The 17676-nt window shown below is 40.8% G+C and overlaps 2 protein-coding genes across 6 annotated transcripts; one reads left to right on the top strand and one right to left on the bottom strand.

Annotated features, from left to right (window-relative positions):
- The first annotated feature begins 1035 nt into the window (after window positions 1-1035).
- On the top strand, window positions 1036-8524 carry si:ch1073-416j23.1 (rac GTPase-activating protein 1). 4 transcript variants are annotated; one of them, XM_029632163.2, is made up of 18 exons: window positions 1045-1103; window positions 1286-1389; window positions 1505-1597; window positions 2140-2342; window positions 2605-2738; window positions 2832-2904; window positions 3048-3101; window positions 3183-3281; window positions 4437-4581; window positions 4671-4837; window positions 4960-5115; window positions 5234-5329; window positions 5429-5627; window positions 6999-7104; window positions 7371-7503; window positions 7729-7855; window positions 8033-8135; window positions 8286-8524. In XM_029632163.2, exons 3-18 carry the CDS (start codon window positions 1510-1512, stop codon window positions 8338-8340), a joined length of 1938 nt encoding a protein of 645 aa, XP_029488023.1. In that variant the 5' UTR covers window positions 1045-1103; window positions 1286-1389; window positions 1505-1509; the 3' UTR covers window positions 8341-8524. The 4 variants fall into 4 exon arrangements, with proteins under 4 accessions (XP_029488014.1, XP_029488023.1, XP_029487986.1 ...); XM_029632126.2 differs by having other exon boundaries at window positions 2602-2738; XM_029632154.2 differs by lacking the exon at window positions 1286-1389 and having other exon boundaries at window positions 1036-1103; window positions 2602-2738.
- Window positions 8525-9063: 539 nt separating this feature from the next.
- LOC115108148 (mannose-1-phosphate guanyltransferase alpha-A) lies at window positions 9064-16983 on the bottom strand. Of its 2 annotated transcripts, XM_029632175.2 has the most exons (13): window positions 16849-16983; window positions 16248-16345; window positions 16064-16167; window positions 15530-15722; window positions 15322-15381; window positions 12188-12318; window positions 11992-12006; window positions 11077-11217; window positions 10892-10989; window positions 10769-10815; window positions 10592-10684; window positions 10254-10422; window positions 9064-9912 (listed from the first exon to the last, which is right to left on the bottom strand). In XM_029632175.2, exons 1-13 carry the CDS (start codon window positions 16886-16888, stop codon window positions 9812-9814), a joined length of 1290 nt encoding a protein of 429 aa, XP_029488035.1. In that variant the 5' UTR covers window positions 16889-16983; the 3' UTR covers window positions 9064-9811. The 2 variants fall into 2 exon arrangements, with proteins under 2 accessions (XP_029488035.1, XP_029488043.1); XM_029632183.2 differs by lacking the exon at window positions 11992-12006 and having other exon boundaries at window positions 16849-16982.
- Between the last annotated feature and the right edge of the window lie 693 nt (window positions 16984-17676).

The following is a 17676-nucleotide window of genomic DNA, read 5'->3' as shown; positions in this document are numbered from 1 at the left end:
TAACTGACAAAATAAAGGGAACACCAACATAGTGTCATAATAGGGCGTTGAGCCACCAGAACAGCTTCAGTGAGCCACCAGAACAGCTTCAATTTGTGTCCGGAACTCTATTGGAGAAATTCCATAATTTGGTGTTTTGTTGATGGTGGTTGTCTCAGGCCCTGCTCCAGAATCTCCCATAAGTGTTCAATTGGGTTGAGATCTGGTGACTGAGATGCACGCATGCACACCCTTTAAACCCCCTATGCTCCTTTGAGACCCCTGAGCTCTCTTCTTTTGCCATGGTAGACAAAATAATGGGCAACCTGGCATTTTTATATCCTACATGTACAAAACCCTAAGCATTATGGGATGTTAATTGCTTAATTAACTAAGGAACCACACCTGTGTGGAAGTACCTGCTTTCAATATACTTTGTATACCTCATTTACACAAGTGTTCCCTTTATTTTGTCAGTTACCTGTACATTTATGCGAAATAGACTTGAATATTATTACAATGTTGGCCTTTTTAGAGGTGAATTTCTGGCTTAGTTGACAGCCCCGTTTTTCTATTTCAGTAATACTCTTATTAGCCTTTAAAATCACTGTGAATGACCTACTGTAGGTCCTACAGTAGACCCATGTTGGCATATCAAACAAAAATAAATGAAGTATTTTATTTTGGGAAGGTTAAAATTGCACTTTGGGATGGTAATAAAATAAATGGTGATTGGGGTATATTGACCAAATTATCAGGACATTTTTGGATGTATTTTGCCTTTTGACACTGGAACACATTGACCCATACCCCCCCAATATCCAAAACAAAGTTATGCCCTTGACATCACTACAGTCTAATGGGGAAATGAATGGTAGCTAAACTGGGCTAGACAGGAGACTTGCCTCCTATGCCCAGATAGACCTACTGGTTCAGCGCCGACAGTTTTTGTAAATGTTTGTGATGTTACTAGCGTGTAGGCTAAAATGTTAACATCAAATAACATTGTTAAGAAGTTACATTATATTGCCGACCTGTAGGCCAGGTCTACTAAACACCACAGCTGTTTGTTGGACAGGCAACGGGATCGCGCTGGGTGGTCACGTCCACATATCCAGCAGCAGGTGCGCGTGCTTTGTAATTAGAATGTTCTATGTTTAGGTGTGTATTCCTATTTTAGTCCTCAAATGTTAATGTGATATTATATCCCAAATTGTCGTAATGTATTATTTATTGGCTATTGATTTTGAAACTAGTGATACGTATTGATTATTGATTGATTTATTCATTTAAATCCATGAAATAGCCTACCTGTTTCGGTGCAGTTTGGATTATCCCAGTGATAGGTATGGGCTTTTATTTGGCTCCCGGAAAGCATGTTCATTTGACACCCTGAGTCCTACCTGAAAGGTAAGGAGGAGATGTAGTGTAGGCCTATTGATTGTTTTCGATTTTTAGGCCATTGCTCTATGCGTCTCTGAATTTAGTCTCAATGTATTTAGATGCAAACTATTCTATCCATCAGTAAAAATGGGCGAAGCCTTTATCAGGGAGCTTCTCTCTCTGTTCCTTCAACGGATTGCTGTGGAGGAAAATGCAATGAACAACACTGAACTTGGTAAGAATGCAATCTGAATAGCCGTTGTGAACTTGTTGCAGAATGCAGGTTTTCTTTCTGGCTCTACACTATACATTTTGGTTTTGGCCAGAGAGTCTGTTTCACAGACTTAGAAGTCCATTCTGCAATACCATATTCCTTTTGAGATGTTTACATTCCATGGGCTTACCTGGCACTTATACAAGTGAATGTCCAGTCAAATCCATTTTTTTGTGTGTACATGTTATTTAGTTTTTTTCCGTTCAGGAAGTGTTACGGCTCCTAAAATGTGAACAGACAATGTTGAATGGTACACTACAGTACAGTCTCAGACATGTGACTTGAGAACCTTTTCAAGGTGTATTCCACTAAAAGACATGTTCATGTGTGATTTTTGTAGTGCGATGTCATGGCCAAATTTTGCATGTACTCATTTATTGTTATGGTGTATCTTTTTTGTTCTGGCATTTATATACACACGGAACAGGCTATTATTGCTGCCCATGGCGTTCAAATTGGTATTCGACCTAAGCCTCGACGCTTTCGTCTTCTCTTTCTGCCAGAGTTTATTGAGGTAGTAAATAACTATGATGCCACAAGGAAGAAATGGTTACATGCAGAGCTGGAGCTGAAGAGGCACAAGGCGCTACTGTTGAAGTCCGACATAGCCCAGGCTGCCCTGGAGGTCAAACTAAAACACTGTCGCAACCAGGTCGATGTGGAGATCAAGAAGCGCTACAAGGCTGAGGCAGACTTTCAATACCTGGTATGGTTCCTTTTAACCTTGTTGCACTGTCCTATTGGAACTCGAGATTTACACTGTTCCAAGTCCTTGACTTTCACAATGTCATGGTCGGTGTCCTATTCATGGAAAATGTAGTAGTATCATATTTTGTGTAAAAGTTGTGAACTTATCAGTGATGCACTTCAACATTCATAAATGAATGCATGGCTTGATTTGTAACGTATGTAATGAAGGCCGGACATGTCCTCCCTTTTAACTGTCATATTGTATTCCTACACAGCAGCGGCAGATGCAACTGATGTGTGACATACTGGTCCACGACAGCAAGTCCAATGCCTGTCTGAATGACGAGCAGAGATCTCTGCTGGCCAACTTCAACCACAGGGGAGCCAACGTCACCCAGCACAAGAGCAAACGGTATCGCACGTACAGCCGTTACTTTTTAGATGACTTCACATTTCCGTAGTTTTTTTTTGTGTTTTTATTTTGTTTCTTCTGCTCTCTCATTAGATTATCTGTCATCGATGAGTCTTCATTCCTGTCTCACTCTGATATTAGTTACGATAGAACTGATGACGACATGGTAAGTGTTTTACCCAAAAAATGTAAAAATGTTTTTTTTATTTGATTTATGACTGAACATCCACATAATTAAATGTCAAAGCTGGAGGTGGCTTGTCCATGTGTCACCTTTTGCCGTGAATATTTTGTTTTCAATATGAACAGGACCTGGATGTGACAGCCGTGAAACCACTTAAGTCGAGAGCAAGGGAAAAAAGGGTAAGTGCGGACCTCTTTGCGGTTGAAGCTATGATTACGATGGTGCTTTGACCTATGTTCTACACTTTTGGGCATTACCAGCGCTCCTCCATGGGACCGACTGTCGGTGCGCACGCAGGGAAGAGGGGAAGAGTCGGTGGCCGTTCAGACGATCTCCTTGAAAGAAGACCAATGGAAAAGGTAAGCAAAGGCTAAATACGAGTGATTTTTGACCAAACATTCTTTTCATCAACCTAAGGCTGCAATGTGGAGGTCCATGGATTTGTTAACTTTAATAAGAGAAATTCACTAGGGTTTCAGTTTCAACCACACAAAATGGACTCTGAATTGTTCATGTTGCAAATTGATGCTTATTCCTTTCTTTAAAAGTGGACGCCCTCTGGTTTTACACAATCATCTGCTAAAACGTATTTGGCTTCACAATGCAATGGCAGTCTAGTTTTTCTGGAAGTTATTTGAATCAGCTGGAGTGGAACTAAGGCCTTTTCACCGGGGAGACAGTGACTTGGTTCAGCCAGTCTATCTTAAGCCCTAAGCACAAAAATATGAAAAGGTGTTTTTTTTTTTCAAAACGTATACATTCATTTTATTAGCAGGTCATTAGAGCTTGTGTCTTTTTGAAAATAAATCATTGAACATTTTTGTGGGATAGAAAGAACCTTGCTGGATTAACAGAGAATTGTTCATTTGCACCCATGATGGTTTAGAATACAGTTAAGACATTAGCCGTTCCTGGTTAGACGTTAAATCTACGGAATCATCTGTGTTCCTGGCCATTGGGTCCCTGGACCTACCCACTCGGCAAGAACTCTTTGAATCAACGTTGTTTCCATGTCATTTCAACCAGATATCTGTGACTGAATTCACATGGAAAACTGATTGGATTTGAATTGGTCACCGCAAGGGAATTTCATATTTTTAACTTAAATCCAATGACATGGTGACATTCTGTTTGTTGCATTCGCGCTAGTTGACAACTCGGTCAACTAGGTGTTGGACTGACGTCTGTGCCCAGTGGGTTGTCACTTGCTATTAGGTGGCTCATTCGTCAGTCTCCGGGCCCTCTGCTCGGTGTCATCCTTTCAGTGCACAGGTGGAAATGTCACCCTATTTTCTATGGTGTGCTACTTCAGTATATAAGAAATAGTGACATTTGGGATGTAGTCTTTGTCTACCTCGGTCACATTCCTTCTCCTCCCACATGCGCTTTAGAGACCACTTCACTCTGTGAACAAAGACAATTCAGCACTGACTGACTCCGTTAGCATGGCATGATCAGATTAGTTAATGAAATACGAATTGTGACAATGGCAAGTGTTTCGCACTCTTATTCAGGAAGTTGAGACTACGATTGTGACCGCGTCCGTTACAACCCCAGAGAGCGGAGGTCAAATTCACATGGTGATCGACATCACCCAGGAAACACCTGAGAAACTACCCAGGACTTACCGGAAGGAGCACCAGATTTCATCTGTTGGCGGTAAGGGAGATGTACTCCACGGTCGCTGTGGCTCAAGCGACGTTTCCCAATTCCCATTCAAATAAATTGTCAACATTTCTGTTCTTCAGAGCAAACGTCCGTGTGGACTCCCAATGATGAAACCGCTGTTGATCATGATACTACCGTGGAGCCGGACACCATGACAGAAATGGAGTCCACCACAGAGCCTAGATTTAACCAGGTGTTCACTCCCACTGTTAGCAAAACTTTGCGGCACTACTTCCTGTCTAAAACGGTAAGAACTGTTTCATGGATTCCCGTCTCGTGTTAAACAACATATGGACTCTTGAATAGGAATTGTTAGTACTATTTAGAATGTGAATGCAACTTCTAGCCATCTGGGTGGGCCCTTTTCAGGTGATTCGTCCAGAAACATGTGTTCCATGTGGGAAGAGGATCCGGTTTGGGAAGATGGCTGTGAAGTGCAGGGACTGCCGTGTGGTAGCTCATCCCGAATGTAAACCGAAGTGCCTAGAAAGCTGCTCTGCCTCATGTGGAGCTCATGGAGCTGAGGTACCGCAACTCAATATTCCCTAAGGTTCCAACCTTGCTTTGTTCTGTTTGAGATATATTATATATATATATATATATATATATATATATATATAATTTTATTTACATTCACTTGCAGGACACGTTAGAGAGCTTTGCCCCACCTACCCAGCCTAGAATCCCTCAGATTATTGTTCAGTGCGTGAATGAAATTGAGAAAAGAGGATTGGAGGAGGTATGTTATTCTCAATCTGGAATACTTTCCATTCAGACGTTTTATATTTGCCTAGTTATCAACATGTATAAGTTTGACTTCCTCCTCCCTCTGTTTCAGAAAGGCATCTACCGTGTTCCTGGGGGTGAGCGTATGGTGAAGGCGCTGAGGGAGAGATACATTAATGGGAAAAGGCCGCTCATGCTCAGTAGAGTGGATGAGATCCACGTTGTCTGTGGACTTCTCAAGGACTTCCTGAGGAAACTGAAGGAGCCTCTCATCACCTTCAGGCTGCATAGAACCTTCATGGAGGCCTGTGGTATGTGTTCCCTGGTCAACAGTAGTACAGCAGTGCACTATATAGGGTGCCATTTGGGACTACTCCACTGTCACGAAGATGTCACACCACCAAATGGAAGGGACACTTGGGCTGCGTCTACAGACAGACAAATTCCGATTTTTTTTTTTTTTTTTTTTTTTTCTCTCACACATTTTGACCAATCGGGATGAGCTCTGAAAGAGTTGATGTGAAGAGCTGACATGATTGGTCAAAAGACCAGTTAGTGGAAAAAAAGATCAGAAGTGGTTTGCCTGTCTAAATGCAGCCATAGTTTCTCAAGTGGAGGGTATACAATAGTCATCCTCTCGAGGTGTTCTTAATTGCCTGTTGAGCAGCTGTGATTACAATTGTCTTGGATTATTAACACCGAAGAGCACTAGGTTATAACCACTGTGCAGATCCAATACAATAGTAGTCTGTCTGCAATAGATTTTTCAGACTACATGAGCGGTACCGTAGAGCTGTCGTGACACAACGGGATGCATTAGTTCCGGTGCGTTGTATAAATCATGATTTTTGCAGGTGTTGGCATCTTTCAAATTTCAGAAGTGACATTTTGGCCCATAGACTTCCCCGTAAGTTGAAAAGAGAAGTTCTCTCTGAACGCGTGGACCCAGAACTTAAAAGCACGATCTGAGTGTTGAACTCAGACTTTGCGATTTGGCCTCTGGTTTTAAGCCGCGCTAGAGTATCTGCTCCATGTAATCTACATAAATGGAATGCTTGATAGAATGCATTTGGCAGTAACTCATGGATGGACTTTTAATGATCTCAATATCGCCTTGGAAAGCTTTAGGTATAAAGTGCTAGAGAGATGGAATGTGTTTCCTTAAGTTCATCCATTTAGGGCATATGGTTATTTCGTTGTGATTCCTGACCAACTCCCTGATGACTGTAAAACAATCAACGCTCAATATTTCTCCCAGCCCAGTTTGTCTACTTTCAGCATATTCGCTTCAATCTTGTATATGATCTTGAGTGAAGGGTAAGTGGTAATTTGTGCCGGGAATTATCCAATCTAAATCAGTCTTTCTCGCTGCCTCTTAGAAAAGCCGATTTGACTTTAGGACATAGCACCTCTCTTTTGTCAATTGCGTTGACGTCTGAGGGAGCTCAGGGTTGCTTTTGTCTAATTTCCTTGGCAGCCAATAATAGATATATGCTACAGAGAACTCTAATTTCCACACTCTCGAGGCCTTCTCGGTCATAATGAAGTGAGCGAATCAGCTGAAAGATTACAATCCGCCGAGGGGTTATAGATTTGAGGTGTACTGTATCTCTCGGCATTGTTACCTTCTTTATCTTACGGTGTCCCAAGGACCTCGCTGATGGGATGTGTATCAATTACAGAGATTCCAGATGATGACGACAGCGCAGCAATAATGTACCGGGCCATAGGGGATCTGCCTAAGCCCAACAGAGAGACACTGGCTTTCCTCATGCTTCATCTGCAGAGGTAACACCTACGGGTGATGGGATACCTCTGGCTTTAGTGATTTTATTGGGTTTCTCTCCATGATCGGGCACTGATTTGTGACGTTGACCCATTTTTCTCAACTTGCAGTTCCATAAATGTCGAGTTCCATAAGTCGTCACGATAATTGTAGTTAAGCAGAATTGGACCACTCTGCTGCAGTTTATTGCATGAGTAAACAGGAAGTCTATATTCAATGAGAGGTTTGTCTTAATAAAAACTGCACACTGCCTTCCCTCTCACTGTAGAGTCATGCAGAGCCCCCTCTGTCAGATGGACAAGAACAATTTGTCCAGAGTGTTTGGACCAACCATTGTTGGACATGGAATGGCAGAGCCCTCCCCAATGACCATTATGAGGGACACAAACATTCAGCCAATGGTGGGCACTGTCTTGTGCATGAATGTAATTGATATCAATATTACAGTATTTAGCAGTGTTCCTGAATTATTTTTTATTTTTTTAAACCTTAAGTGCCACAGTATTTCCAGTGATTCGGTGCTGAAACACTTGCACTGTCAATGTCACCCATAGAGATGGTAATACAATTTGAATTCGGCATGATGCCTCTATTTGTGAAACTGGTTTGTTGATTTAATCTCTAAGGTCATAGGCAGAATGCTGTCGTTCCCTGCTGAGTACTGGAAACGCCTCATCATGGTGGCGAGGGACCAAGTTATATCATCAGTTGTCGACGCCAACATCAATAGCGAGAGCCACAGTACAGACCGAGGTAAACGCACAACTTGCCAGCAACACTAAGCTGCTGTGCTATTACATTTTCCCCCATCAATGGGGACTCGACAGCCCTCACCCAAATGTCACCGGTGTTACTTGTGTACATGATGCTGGACTATGACAAATGCTAAATCATCATGGTGCCTCTAACATGCATGTACCACCTCTTCAGATCGTCTGTTTAAACCGCTGACTTCCCCTGAGCTGAGTAAATACCCCAAGACTCCTACCAGTGGTTCTCTTAAGGGCAGAATGAAGAATGCCTTCAACAATACGTAAGACCACTTGATTTTTTTTTCTTAAGCAAATTACAAAAATGTTTTAATTTAACTATTGTAGATAGTATGACAATGATGTGCTAGCTCTTCATTGTTTCTTGTGACAATCTTGTCACTTGTGGGGGTTTTTTCCATTTTTTTTTTCAGTAACAGGGCAAAGACTGACCCGGGCAAAAATAAGTTCTTCACATCCCCCAACTGATATCATTGTGGCATAGACTGTTGGTATATTCATGAGTAACTAAAGCACTTCACATTTGGCTATCTTTTCAGTGTTAAATGTTGTTTTGTATCATAACATGGAGTATAAGGGTTAGAATGGTGTACATTTTAGGAACCACACTAATGCATGAGAAACTTTAAATAAACTACATTATGATACTGTTTCTAAATGGAGAGATCTGTGAAATGAAACATTTCTGCATGAACGTGAGAATCGACACCTTTTCTCCTATACTTGGCGCACAGACCATTGCAATTTAGTTACAAAAGGTGGTTTTGTGTTTTTTTTTTAAACAAGGAGCGCTTGATTTGAAGAAAATTAGGCATGCAGCAACAATTTTATACTGGGTAACAATCTCCCATTTGATTGTCACATGTACAGAATCGATGGCTACTCATTAAAGTAAATCTCTCCTACAGCCCTGAATCTAAGTTCCCTGCCATGTTTAAATTGAAAGCAAACATTTCTTGATTACAATTGGTACATTCATTTTTGGACAAACACTAGCCTCAAGGTTAAACTTTATCTCATGGTTGGTCAGTCCTTGCATCTATGAATTTGAAGTGGTACAGTTCAACAGCCCCATCCCTCAGCTATTTACCAAAACAGGCAAGGTTGCCACTTTTATTTCGAACTACTGCTTGCCCCTTTAACCAAAAACATGAGGCAGTCATTTCTTTCAGAGAATGTAAACGCTTGCAATTAATGGTCATGTTTTAATCAAAGCACATGTAAAAAGGCCCCCAAATTACCCCTCCAAATTAAACAGCAAACCAATTCCTTTCATTTTGCAATCTTACTAAATCAGCTGCAGACTTTCACTTTCTTCCAAGATGACATTTCAGTAACTAGGCTAGCACCAATGAATGGTAAGTACTACTACCAAACCCTATGCCAAAATAACCATTGTTTTAATTTCCCTTACATGGTAGTGAATCCAGAGCTAATCATAGGGATAGTGCAGAAATGTAACATTAGAATCCTTAGTTGCTACATCCATTTGACTTAATTGTGTGCACACACCCTTTTGATTCTTGAAGATGAACTTATACCTCGTGTTTAGCTCAACTGTCGTACCCCATCAGAATCCAAAATAAAAGCTTGTTTTACGCCAATGTTTAAACACTGTCTAGCCTCAACATGGTTGCATCCATAGCTCTGAAATTGAGTGGTTTACATTTCTCCAGACTCATTCCTCATTCCTGTGTTTTACAGGCGGGCGGCCGCTTTAAGTTACGGGATGACATTCATGTCGAGGTAATCTAACCGACCCACTATCATCCTCCAAACCATCTCATTACATCCTTTAATTTAAAGGCTAAAACCTACACAATCTTTCCAACACCTAGTGTCATCTTCTATACAATAACCCAGAGGCAGTGACATTGTTCTTCAAGCTACAATCCTTAATTAGTTTGACACTAAATGAACACAGAATGCAGCACATTAACTACAGTATAATTTGGTTTTTGAAACTCCTGTTGAGGTCTTTGTGTGGCAGAACAATTGAGTTGAGTATGATCACCTCCGATGGGATAGTCACATTACAACCTGGGGGGGGGGGGGAAAGAGCATATTAAAACATTGCCAATCCTGTCGTTCACACACTAAATATTGAAAAAGCGTGGACGACGGCGAGAAACAGAATGATGCAGTTTGAGGCCATGTGGCAGAATGTGATGAGTGGGGGGCAAGTGGGTCTGGGCAGTATGTAGTTTAACTTTTGTATACAATTATTTCACATGATCTAAACACATCTTTTTCACACTAACGTCAGACTGTGCTAGCTCTGATATTGTAGTTTCTGAAACCGTGCTGGAAAGGACTATGGTGTATGCGTAACCAAGCCAGCTCAACTCGGTGTTTTAAATGTGAAAGTATACGAAACTTACCAAGAATGGTGATTGATGGTGTGAGTTTTCCATCTCTGAAGAGTGTTTCACTGTCTATTTTTGCATAGGGGTCATTTGGATTTGGGTCACTGGGAGTTCCTTCAACTCTGGCCCACTTGCCAATAGTGCTGTCCCACCCCACTATACAGTTCAACACACAACTGTGATCCTAAAAGAACCATATGACAATGGAATTGGGTCACTCTTATCAATCCTACTTTAAAACACAGACATGATCGTAAAAATATGAGCTATCAAGGGAAAGAGCCATTTCAGCATTTTTTGCCTGGGGAACTGGCAAATTTAAATAATGACATTTGCCACTGGCAACTGCTTGCCTGTAGGGTAGCCCCGTGGAGGATGATGGACTCTCTCACACGCACCCCAGCCCCGATGGTCACTCCTGTGCCTATTGAGACGTTGGGACCCAACTATAGAAAAACATTATTAGGAATATGTTTTTGTGTCTTGTGCTGTATGTGTAAGTAGTAATACTGAGGAGAAGAAGCACTTACCACCGCAGTAGGGTCAATATTGGCTGTTGGGTGAATGTAAACATTTCCTGGGACACAACAAAACCAAATCACTGGTGTGAACAAACTAGAAACTGCAAAGCTAAGAGTACTGGATTAGTTTACCACTTATTCTAGGCCCTCCATCCTCAGTTGTAGCCAGTCTTTCAGGATGTGTTTTATGATACTGGTTAAGGTACAACCGACTGGCGTATATTGCAGACCTGTTAACAAAAATGAGACAAAGCCGATTCATGACAGTACACTATGCCGACGTCTTCAGGTTTCACAGATGGAGACTACTTACTCACCCTGCAGATTTGATCTGGCTCCAGAAGGCAGGTGTTTTGTAGACGTAGAGCTTGCCCTGCCCAGCCAGGGCTGTGAAAATGTCCTGTTCTAACCGAATGGCCTCAGCCCGATGCCAGCCGTTGCCATTGGTCTGCTCATCTCTGAGGAAGAGATCAATGAGACTTCTGTAGTAAAAAGTGTTTACCAAAGGTAGATCACAACTATTTCTGATTGAATTTTGAAAAGGCAACAAGACAGTTAAGGGCTGTAAACAAAAGTGAGTAGAGGATTCACAAGTGCTTAAGGATACATGGAGAGTTAAGTTGACAAGCTCAGTAGAATTAAAATGAATTGTGACAGGAACATTTTTGACAGAAGAAGAGGCAACATGGTTGACTTGAGTAATGGTACACATACTCAAAGAATCTTAATATACAAATATCACAACCCCTTTTGAATGTGTCAATGTTATTGAAATGATTGTACATGTGATTAATAACCAATTGTATAGATCTGTATGCCAACTTATATTGAAAAGTGATGAGGATGTGCAGTGTGTGGAAAGTTTGACAAAACAAGCCATGTATAGATAATCATTGTACAATCTAAACCGCTGTGAAATATATTTTCAATAACCAAAAATATTGTGTTTGAAGCTGGTGTACAAAACACTTAAGCACAGGCGGCATAGAAATAGTGCACATAGAACATCTACCGCTTCTTAGACTTGCTTTCCATGAGAATGAAAGATCTATAACTCACAATTCTGTGAATTGTCAGGTCGCCCAAAAAGTGCTACATTGCAGCTTTAAGAATGATCTGTCATCACCCCACGTGCTGGTATTGACTCCATGAAGAAACATCTTTTTGTGTGACGTATTTTACTAATGCCCAGCTCTACAACCACACTGTGCAGCCTAGCTGTACCGACTTACCCCTCATATGGATATCTGGTGATGGGAAACGGAATGATGGCAGGAAAGGGGAAAGGAAAAAAAAGACATGAAGGACAACCAAGGATAGGAATTGATAAAAATGCACATGCACCACTCCCACGCACAGAAATCCTAGGATCTTTATAGGATCTCTATGCTCCCAAGATAGGGTCCCCGAGGGATTCTTCCCACTTACAACAGCATGTCCTGCTGGTTCTTCTGGAAGACTGCCCCAATGTGTTGGAAGATCTCCGGGGTAAACAGGTATATTCCACAGTTGATGATGTCACTAACAAAAGTGCTAGGCTTCTCCACATAATGTAAAACCTGAAATAAGAGCAGGAGATTACGTTCTGAATCAAGTAAGAACTGTCCAATGTTCATAGAAAGGCACCAACATGAAGTGGATGGCAAGTAATCTAGCAGTTAAGAGCGTTGGGCCAGTAACCAAAGGGTTGCTGGTTGAAATCCCCGAGCCAACTAGATGAAAAATCTGTCCATGTGCCCTTGAGAAAGGCAAGTAACCCTAATTGTTCTGGATAAGCATGTCTGCTAAATGACTAAAATGTCAATGTAAAGTTCATAGGAGCATGTCAAATGAAAGGTAAGTCTACTTTAGAAAATAAAGAGAGACATTTTTCAACCATTTCCCATCCTAAAAATTACAAATAAGCAAAGGCTTTGATTTTAGGTCAAACAGATGGATAAGAGGTCATAGAATACATCGAGGAGAAAAAGTCTTAAGGTATTTACATCAAAACACAATCATGAAGTAAAGACCCCTGCCAACTAATATCAACACATATTTAGTTTGAGAATTTGTTCTGCCTTCTGTAGGTTTAAAAAAACATTGCCTTAAAATTCCATTACCAAAAACCCATATCGTTAAGATATTTTCACATTTCTCTCCCTAATAATGAAAGTTCACAGAAGGTAGACCTATCAATTAGTTAGTAATGATATCAATTTTGTTTATGAACTATTACGTGATTAACTCAATTCCATTACCAAATCGGTTAATGGAATTTCTGGAGAGAGCAAGAGGACAAGTACATTCGAGTGTCTAGTTTAAGAAACAGGCGCCTCTCACAAGTCCTCAACTGGCAGCTTCATTAAATAGTACCCACAAAACACTAGTCTCAACGTCAACAGTGAAGAGGCGACTCCGGGATGCTGGACTTCTAGGCAGAGTTCCCCTGTCTGTGTTCTTTTGCCAATCATTTATTTTTATTGGCCAGTCTGAGATATGGCTTTTTCTTTGCAACTCTGCCTAGAAGTCCAGCATCCCGGAGTCGCCTCTTCACTGTTGACGTTGAGACTGGTGTTTTGCGGGTACTATTTAATAAAGCTGCCAATTGAGGACTTGTGAGGCGTCTGTTTCTCAAACTAGACACTAATGTACTTGTCCTCTTGCTCAATTGTGCACTGGGGCCTCCCACTCTTTCTATTCTGGTTAGAGCCAGTTTGTGATGTTCTGTGAAGGGAGTAGTACGAGATCTTCAGTTTCTTGGCATTTTCTCACAAGAATAGACTGACCAGTTTCAGGAGAAAGTTATTTAGTTTCTGGCCATTGAGCCTGTAATCAAACCCACAAATGATGATGCTCAACTAGTCTAAAGGTGGCCAGTTTTATTGCTTCTTTAATCAGAACAGTTTTCAGATGTGCTAACATAATTGCAAAAGGGTTTTCTAATGATCAATTAGCCTTTTAAAATGATAAACCTGGATTAGCTAACACAACGTGCCATTGGAACACAGGAGTGATGATTGCTGATAATGGGCCTCTGCAAGCCTATGTAGATATTCCATTCAAAAACATTTTTAAAACAGCCGTTTCCAGCTACAATAGTCATTTACAACATTAACAATATCTACACTGTATTTCTGATCAATTTCATGTTATTTTAATGGACTATTGTTTTTCAAAAACAAGGACATTTCTGTGACAACTTTTGAATGTAAATAATGTATGTGTGTGTGTGTGTGTAAATAAAAAATAATCAGTAACAGAATTTCTGCAAATGAATTGGCTAGTGGGAAATCATAGTAGTCACAGACCAGTTGGGCTCACAAGTTGGGACAACCCAGTACAGTAAAGAAAACTATAGTGGAGTTCAGTACAATACACAGTAGAGCACACTAGAGTTGAGTACACTAATGTACTGTATTTTAAAGTACTCTACTGAACTACAGTGTACAAAACATTCGGAACACCCTCCTAGTATTGAGTTGCACCCCCGTTTGCCCTCAGAACAGCCTCAAGTCATCAGGGCATGGACTCTACAAGGTGTTGAAAGCGTTCAACAGGGATGCTGGCTCATGTTAACTCCAATGCTTCCCACAGTTGTGTCAAGTAGGCTGGATGTCTTTTGGGTGGTGGACCATTCTTGATACACACAGGTAACTGTTGAGCGTGAAAAACCTAGCAGCGTTGCAGTTCTTGACACACAAAGCGACACGCCTGGCACCTACTACCATACCCCGTTCAAAGGCACTTAATCTTTTGTCTTGCCCATTTACCCTCTGAATGGCACACATACACAATCAATTGTCTCAAGGCTTAAAAATCCTTCTTCAAAATGTCTTCTCCCCTTCATCTACACTTATTGAAGTGTATTTAACAAGTGACATCAATAAGAGATCATAGCTTTCACGCGGTCAGTCGAATGTTCCTAACATTTTGTACATCAGTGTATATTTTACTGAACTGTAATGAGCTCTACTGTGATGTCCAAACTTGTGAAACATAAATGTCTATAATTGGTTCAGGTTTGGCCAGTTTGGAGGCAGAGCTCATTAAAATAATAACCAGTGTGTTGAATAATACCCAAATATGCTAAGGGGATATTGCATATTTAAACCTTTGTGTACCTATTTAGGATACATCACCATGAAGAGAATGACGTTCATATCCTTAATTATGCATTTTTGTGTAGTAAAGATCAAGGACCCATGATGAAATTCCGTTACCGAGTGTAAATCCACTTCACTTACTGTAGCTCAATAACCAAAATAGATTTTTTCAAAGTCAATGTGTCATGTCATAGCTGACACCCCATTCTTTATGCAGACGTTGTTGAATCTAAATTTGGAGCAGATATTACAGTTTTGAAGACATGGAGATTTTATAGAAATTCCGTTACCTAACTTTGCATCTGCAAAATGTTCAGTGTAAATTGTTAAAAGTAGTCCTTGTGCTTAGAGTTGTATGGTTTGTTAAACTTTGAAATCAATGGTTTTTGTTTGGCATACATAAAGTGAAAGATTGAGTCTCAGCGCAAATTCTGTTACTGTGGAATTGCCCATGACTAAAATGTGCTGCATCATCACCTCATTTGTTTGCTGGTTTTCCACAATACAGCCATAATTCATGGACTGCTTTCTGTTTGCCTGCAAAACAAAGAAAAATAAATAAATAATGAAAGTCAAAGGAATTTTACCCCAATGTCCCCATCAAACATACTCCCAACAATTAATTGTTAACTTTTCCCTGTATTGGTCTTGGTCATAGCCATAGAAATCATGGATGTCTCCTCACAGTTGTCCCCATGATGACGAAACTGCTTGGCTCTCCGTGTTCTTTCTGGAAGTTGAGCATCTCTGGTAGAGGAAACTCAGAGCACACGTCAGCATTCATGATGAAGAATGCCTCTGGGCCACCTGATAGAATCTGATCTCTGAAGTGGTAGATTCCACCCCCAGTGCCCAAAGCAGCATACTCCTGCAAATACCTACAGAGGTTCAACAAGTTTATCAATGATCCATCTCATATGTATATACTGTACTCGATACCATCTACTGCATCTTGCCTATGCTGTTCTGTACCATCACTCATTCATATATCTTTATGTACATATTCTTTATCCCTTTAGACTTGTGTGTATAAGGTAGTAGTTTTGGAATTGTTAGGTTAGATTACTCGTTGGTTATTACTGCATTGTTGGAACTAGAAGCACAAGCATTTCGCTACGCTCGCATTAACATCTGCTAACCATGTGTATGTGACAAATAAATTTGATTTCATGTGCTCTATGTTTGTTTTATGACATTTCTGTAAGATCCTCTTGTTTACCTGATTAAGATTTTGAATTCCTGCTGTGCGCTACAAATGAATCTGGTAAGTTCTTCATTTGGCTGGTAAAAGCCAACAAGCAAAATCTCCTTCATATTTGGCACCTATGGGGAAAATTAAAACCATGTTTCTTTCTACCAATGAAGATGTACAAATTGATCATTTTTAATCAGTGCTAACCGACCTTGGCACATGCTTCAATGTGATGCTGTAGCATGGGCACACCAGCAACTGGAAACAAGGGTTTTGGGACCTCAAATGACAACGGTCGAAACCGTGTCCCTGTATGACAATGAAAGTCACCTGCTCAGTTGATCACATAACATTTTCAGACGTTACCTTTGGAATAATTAGTTTGTACTTTTCCTTTCTAGATTCTGATGTAGTAAAAATCACTCTAACCTGTTATATTCTAAAGGAGTTGAACGCACCCAACTCGTTCAATTAAGTCCAATGCAAGTACTGGTAGCTAGCACAGAAAGTTTATGCCGGGCTATCAACTATCTTGATGGTAAACTGTCAGCCCATGCAATCGTTTGTTTGTTTGCTTGCTTTTTCGACTAAATGCTTATTGCTAAAATGTTTAGATATGCAAACTGCACCGGAGGGTTTCGATGATCACTCCACGTCATTCATTACAACTAACGTTAGCTAGCTATCAACTAGCTAGCTAGCCCTTTAGAGCAAGGCTAGCTAGCTAACGTTAGCAAGATACATGGCTATATAGCAGTACTGGAGAATGAACATGTAGGCATTTGTAAAATAGTGATTTATTTAACACTTACCTTTCTGCGGGCCTCCAATGAGAATCACAGCCTTCAGCATTTTGAATGTGTAGGTAGCTGTCTAACCTGGATCAAATATGCTCTTCCTGAGTTGTTTGTTATGCTCAATACGTCACCGCGTAAAACTGAGGATTATGGGAATGTGAGTTATTTTGCGGGTCAGAAAGAGAATCTTAAAACCCCAGTCATGGAACAATAAGCAAGAGATTTCAACGGATGTATAAATGTGAAGCATCCGGTAGTCGTTTCCACTTCCTACCAAATATGGTGATGAGAGGAAGCCCAGTGGCCGGCAGTGAGAGAAGGTGGAGAGGGATGGATTTTGGCCGGCATTCTGTTAATCTTCTAACCATGAAGCTTTTGATCTCCATACCTGCAACAAACAGAGAGGAATGCGTTTTTGTAGACTTTACCCTTTGTTAAAGTTTCCAAAAGGTGTGTTGTTCAGGAGTACATGGACGAATTGAGTTATTGCACACCAGCACTTCAAAGAGCAGGTATTTATTCCCTAACGGAAATATGCAAATAATTGCTAGAACGAGCCCATTGGTTCTCCCTAGCTTCTGCTTGGCTCTGCCCGCCTCCTTGCTTGTTCTGCCCACTGTGAGTCATTTGCTACTATTCAAAATGACGGTGGTGCTCTATCTTGCATTAATTATTAAAAATATTTGCCACAGTGGCGTGAATGAATCAGAATGAATGGGTTGTGACTAGATAGAGTACAGCTACGACCGGAAGTGACTTTTCGTAGCAGGTTAACAGAACATTTTAGGTAACCCTAAGCCTAATTATTCTAAACTGCTACGTTATTTATTCTAGCTTGCTGCG

The sequence above is a fragment of the Oncorhynchus nerka genome, linkage group LG3 (assembly GCF_034236695.1).
Source record: "Oncorhynchus nerka isolate Pitt River linkage group LG3, Oner_Uvic_2.0, whole genome shotgun sequence".
Taxonomy (NCBI): domain Eukaryota; kingdom Metazoa; phylum Chordata; class Actinopteri; order Salmoniformes; family Salmonidae; genus Oncorhynchus; species Oncorhynchus nerka.
Note: the sequence above shows the minus strand (reverse complement) of the source record. Positions and strands in the feature narration are given on the sequence as shown.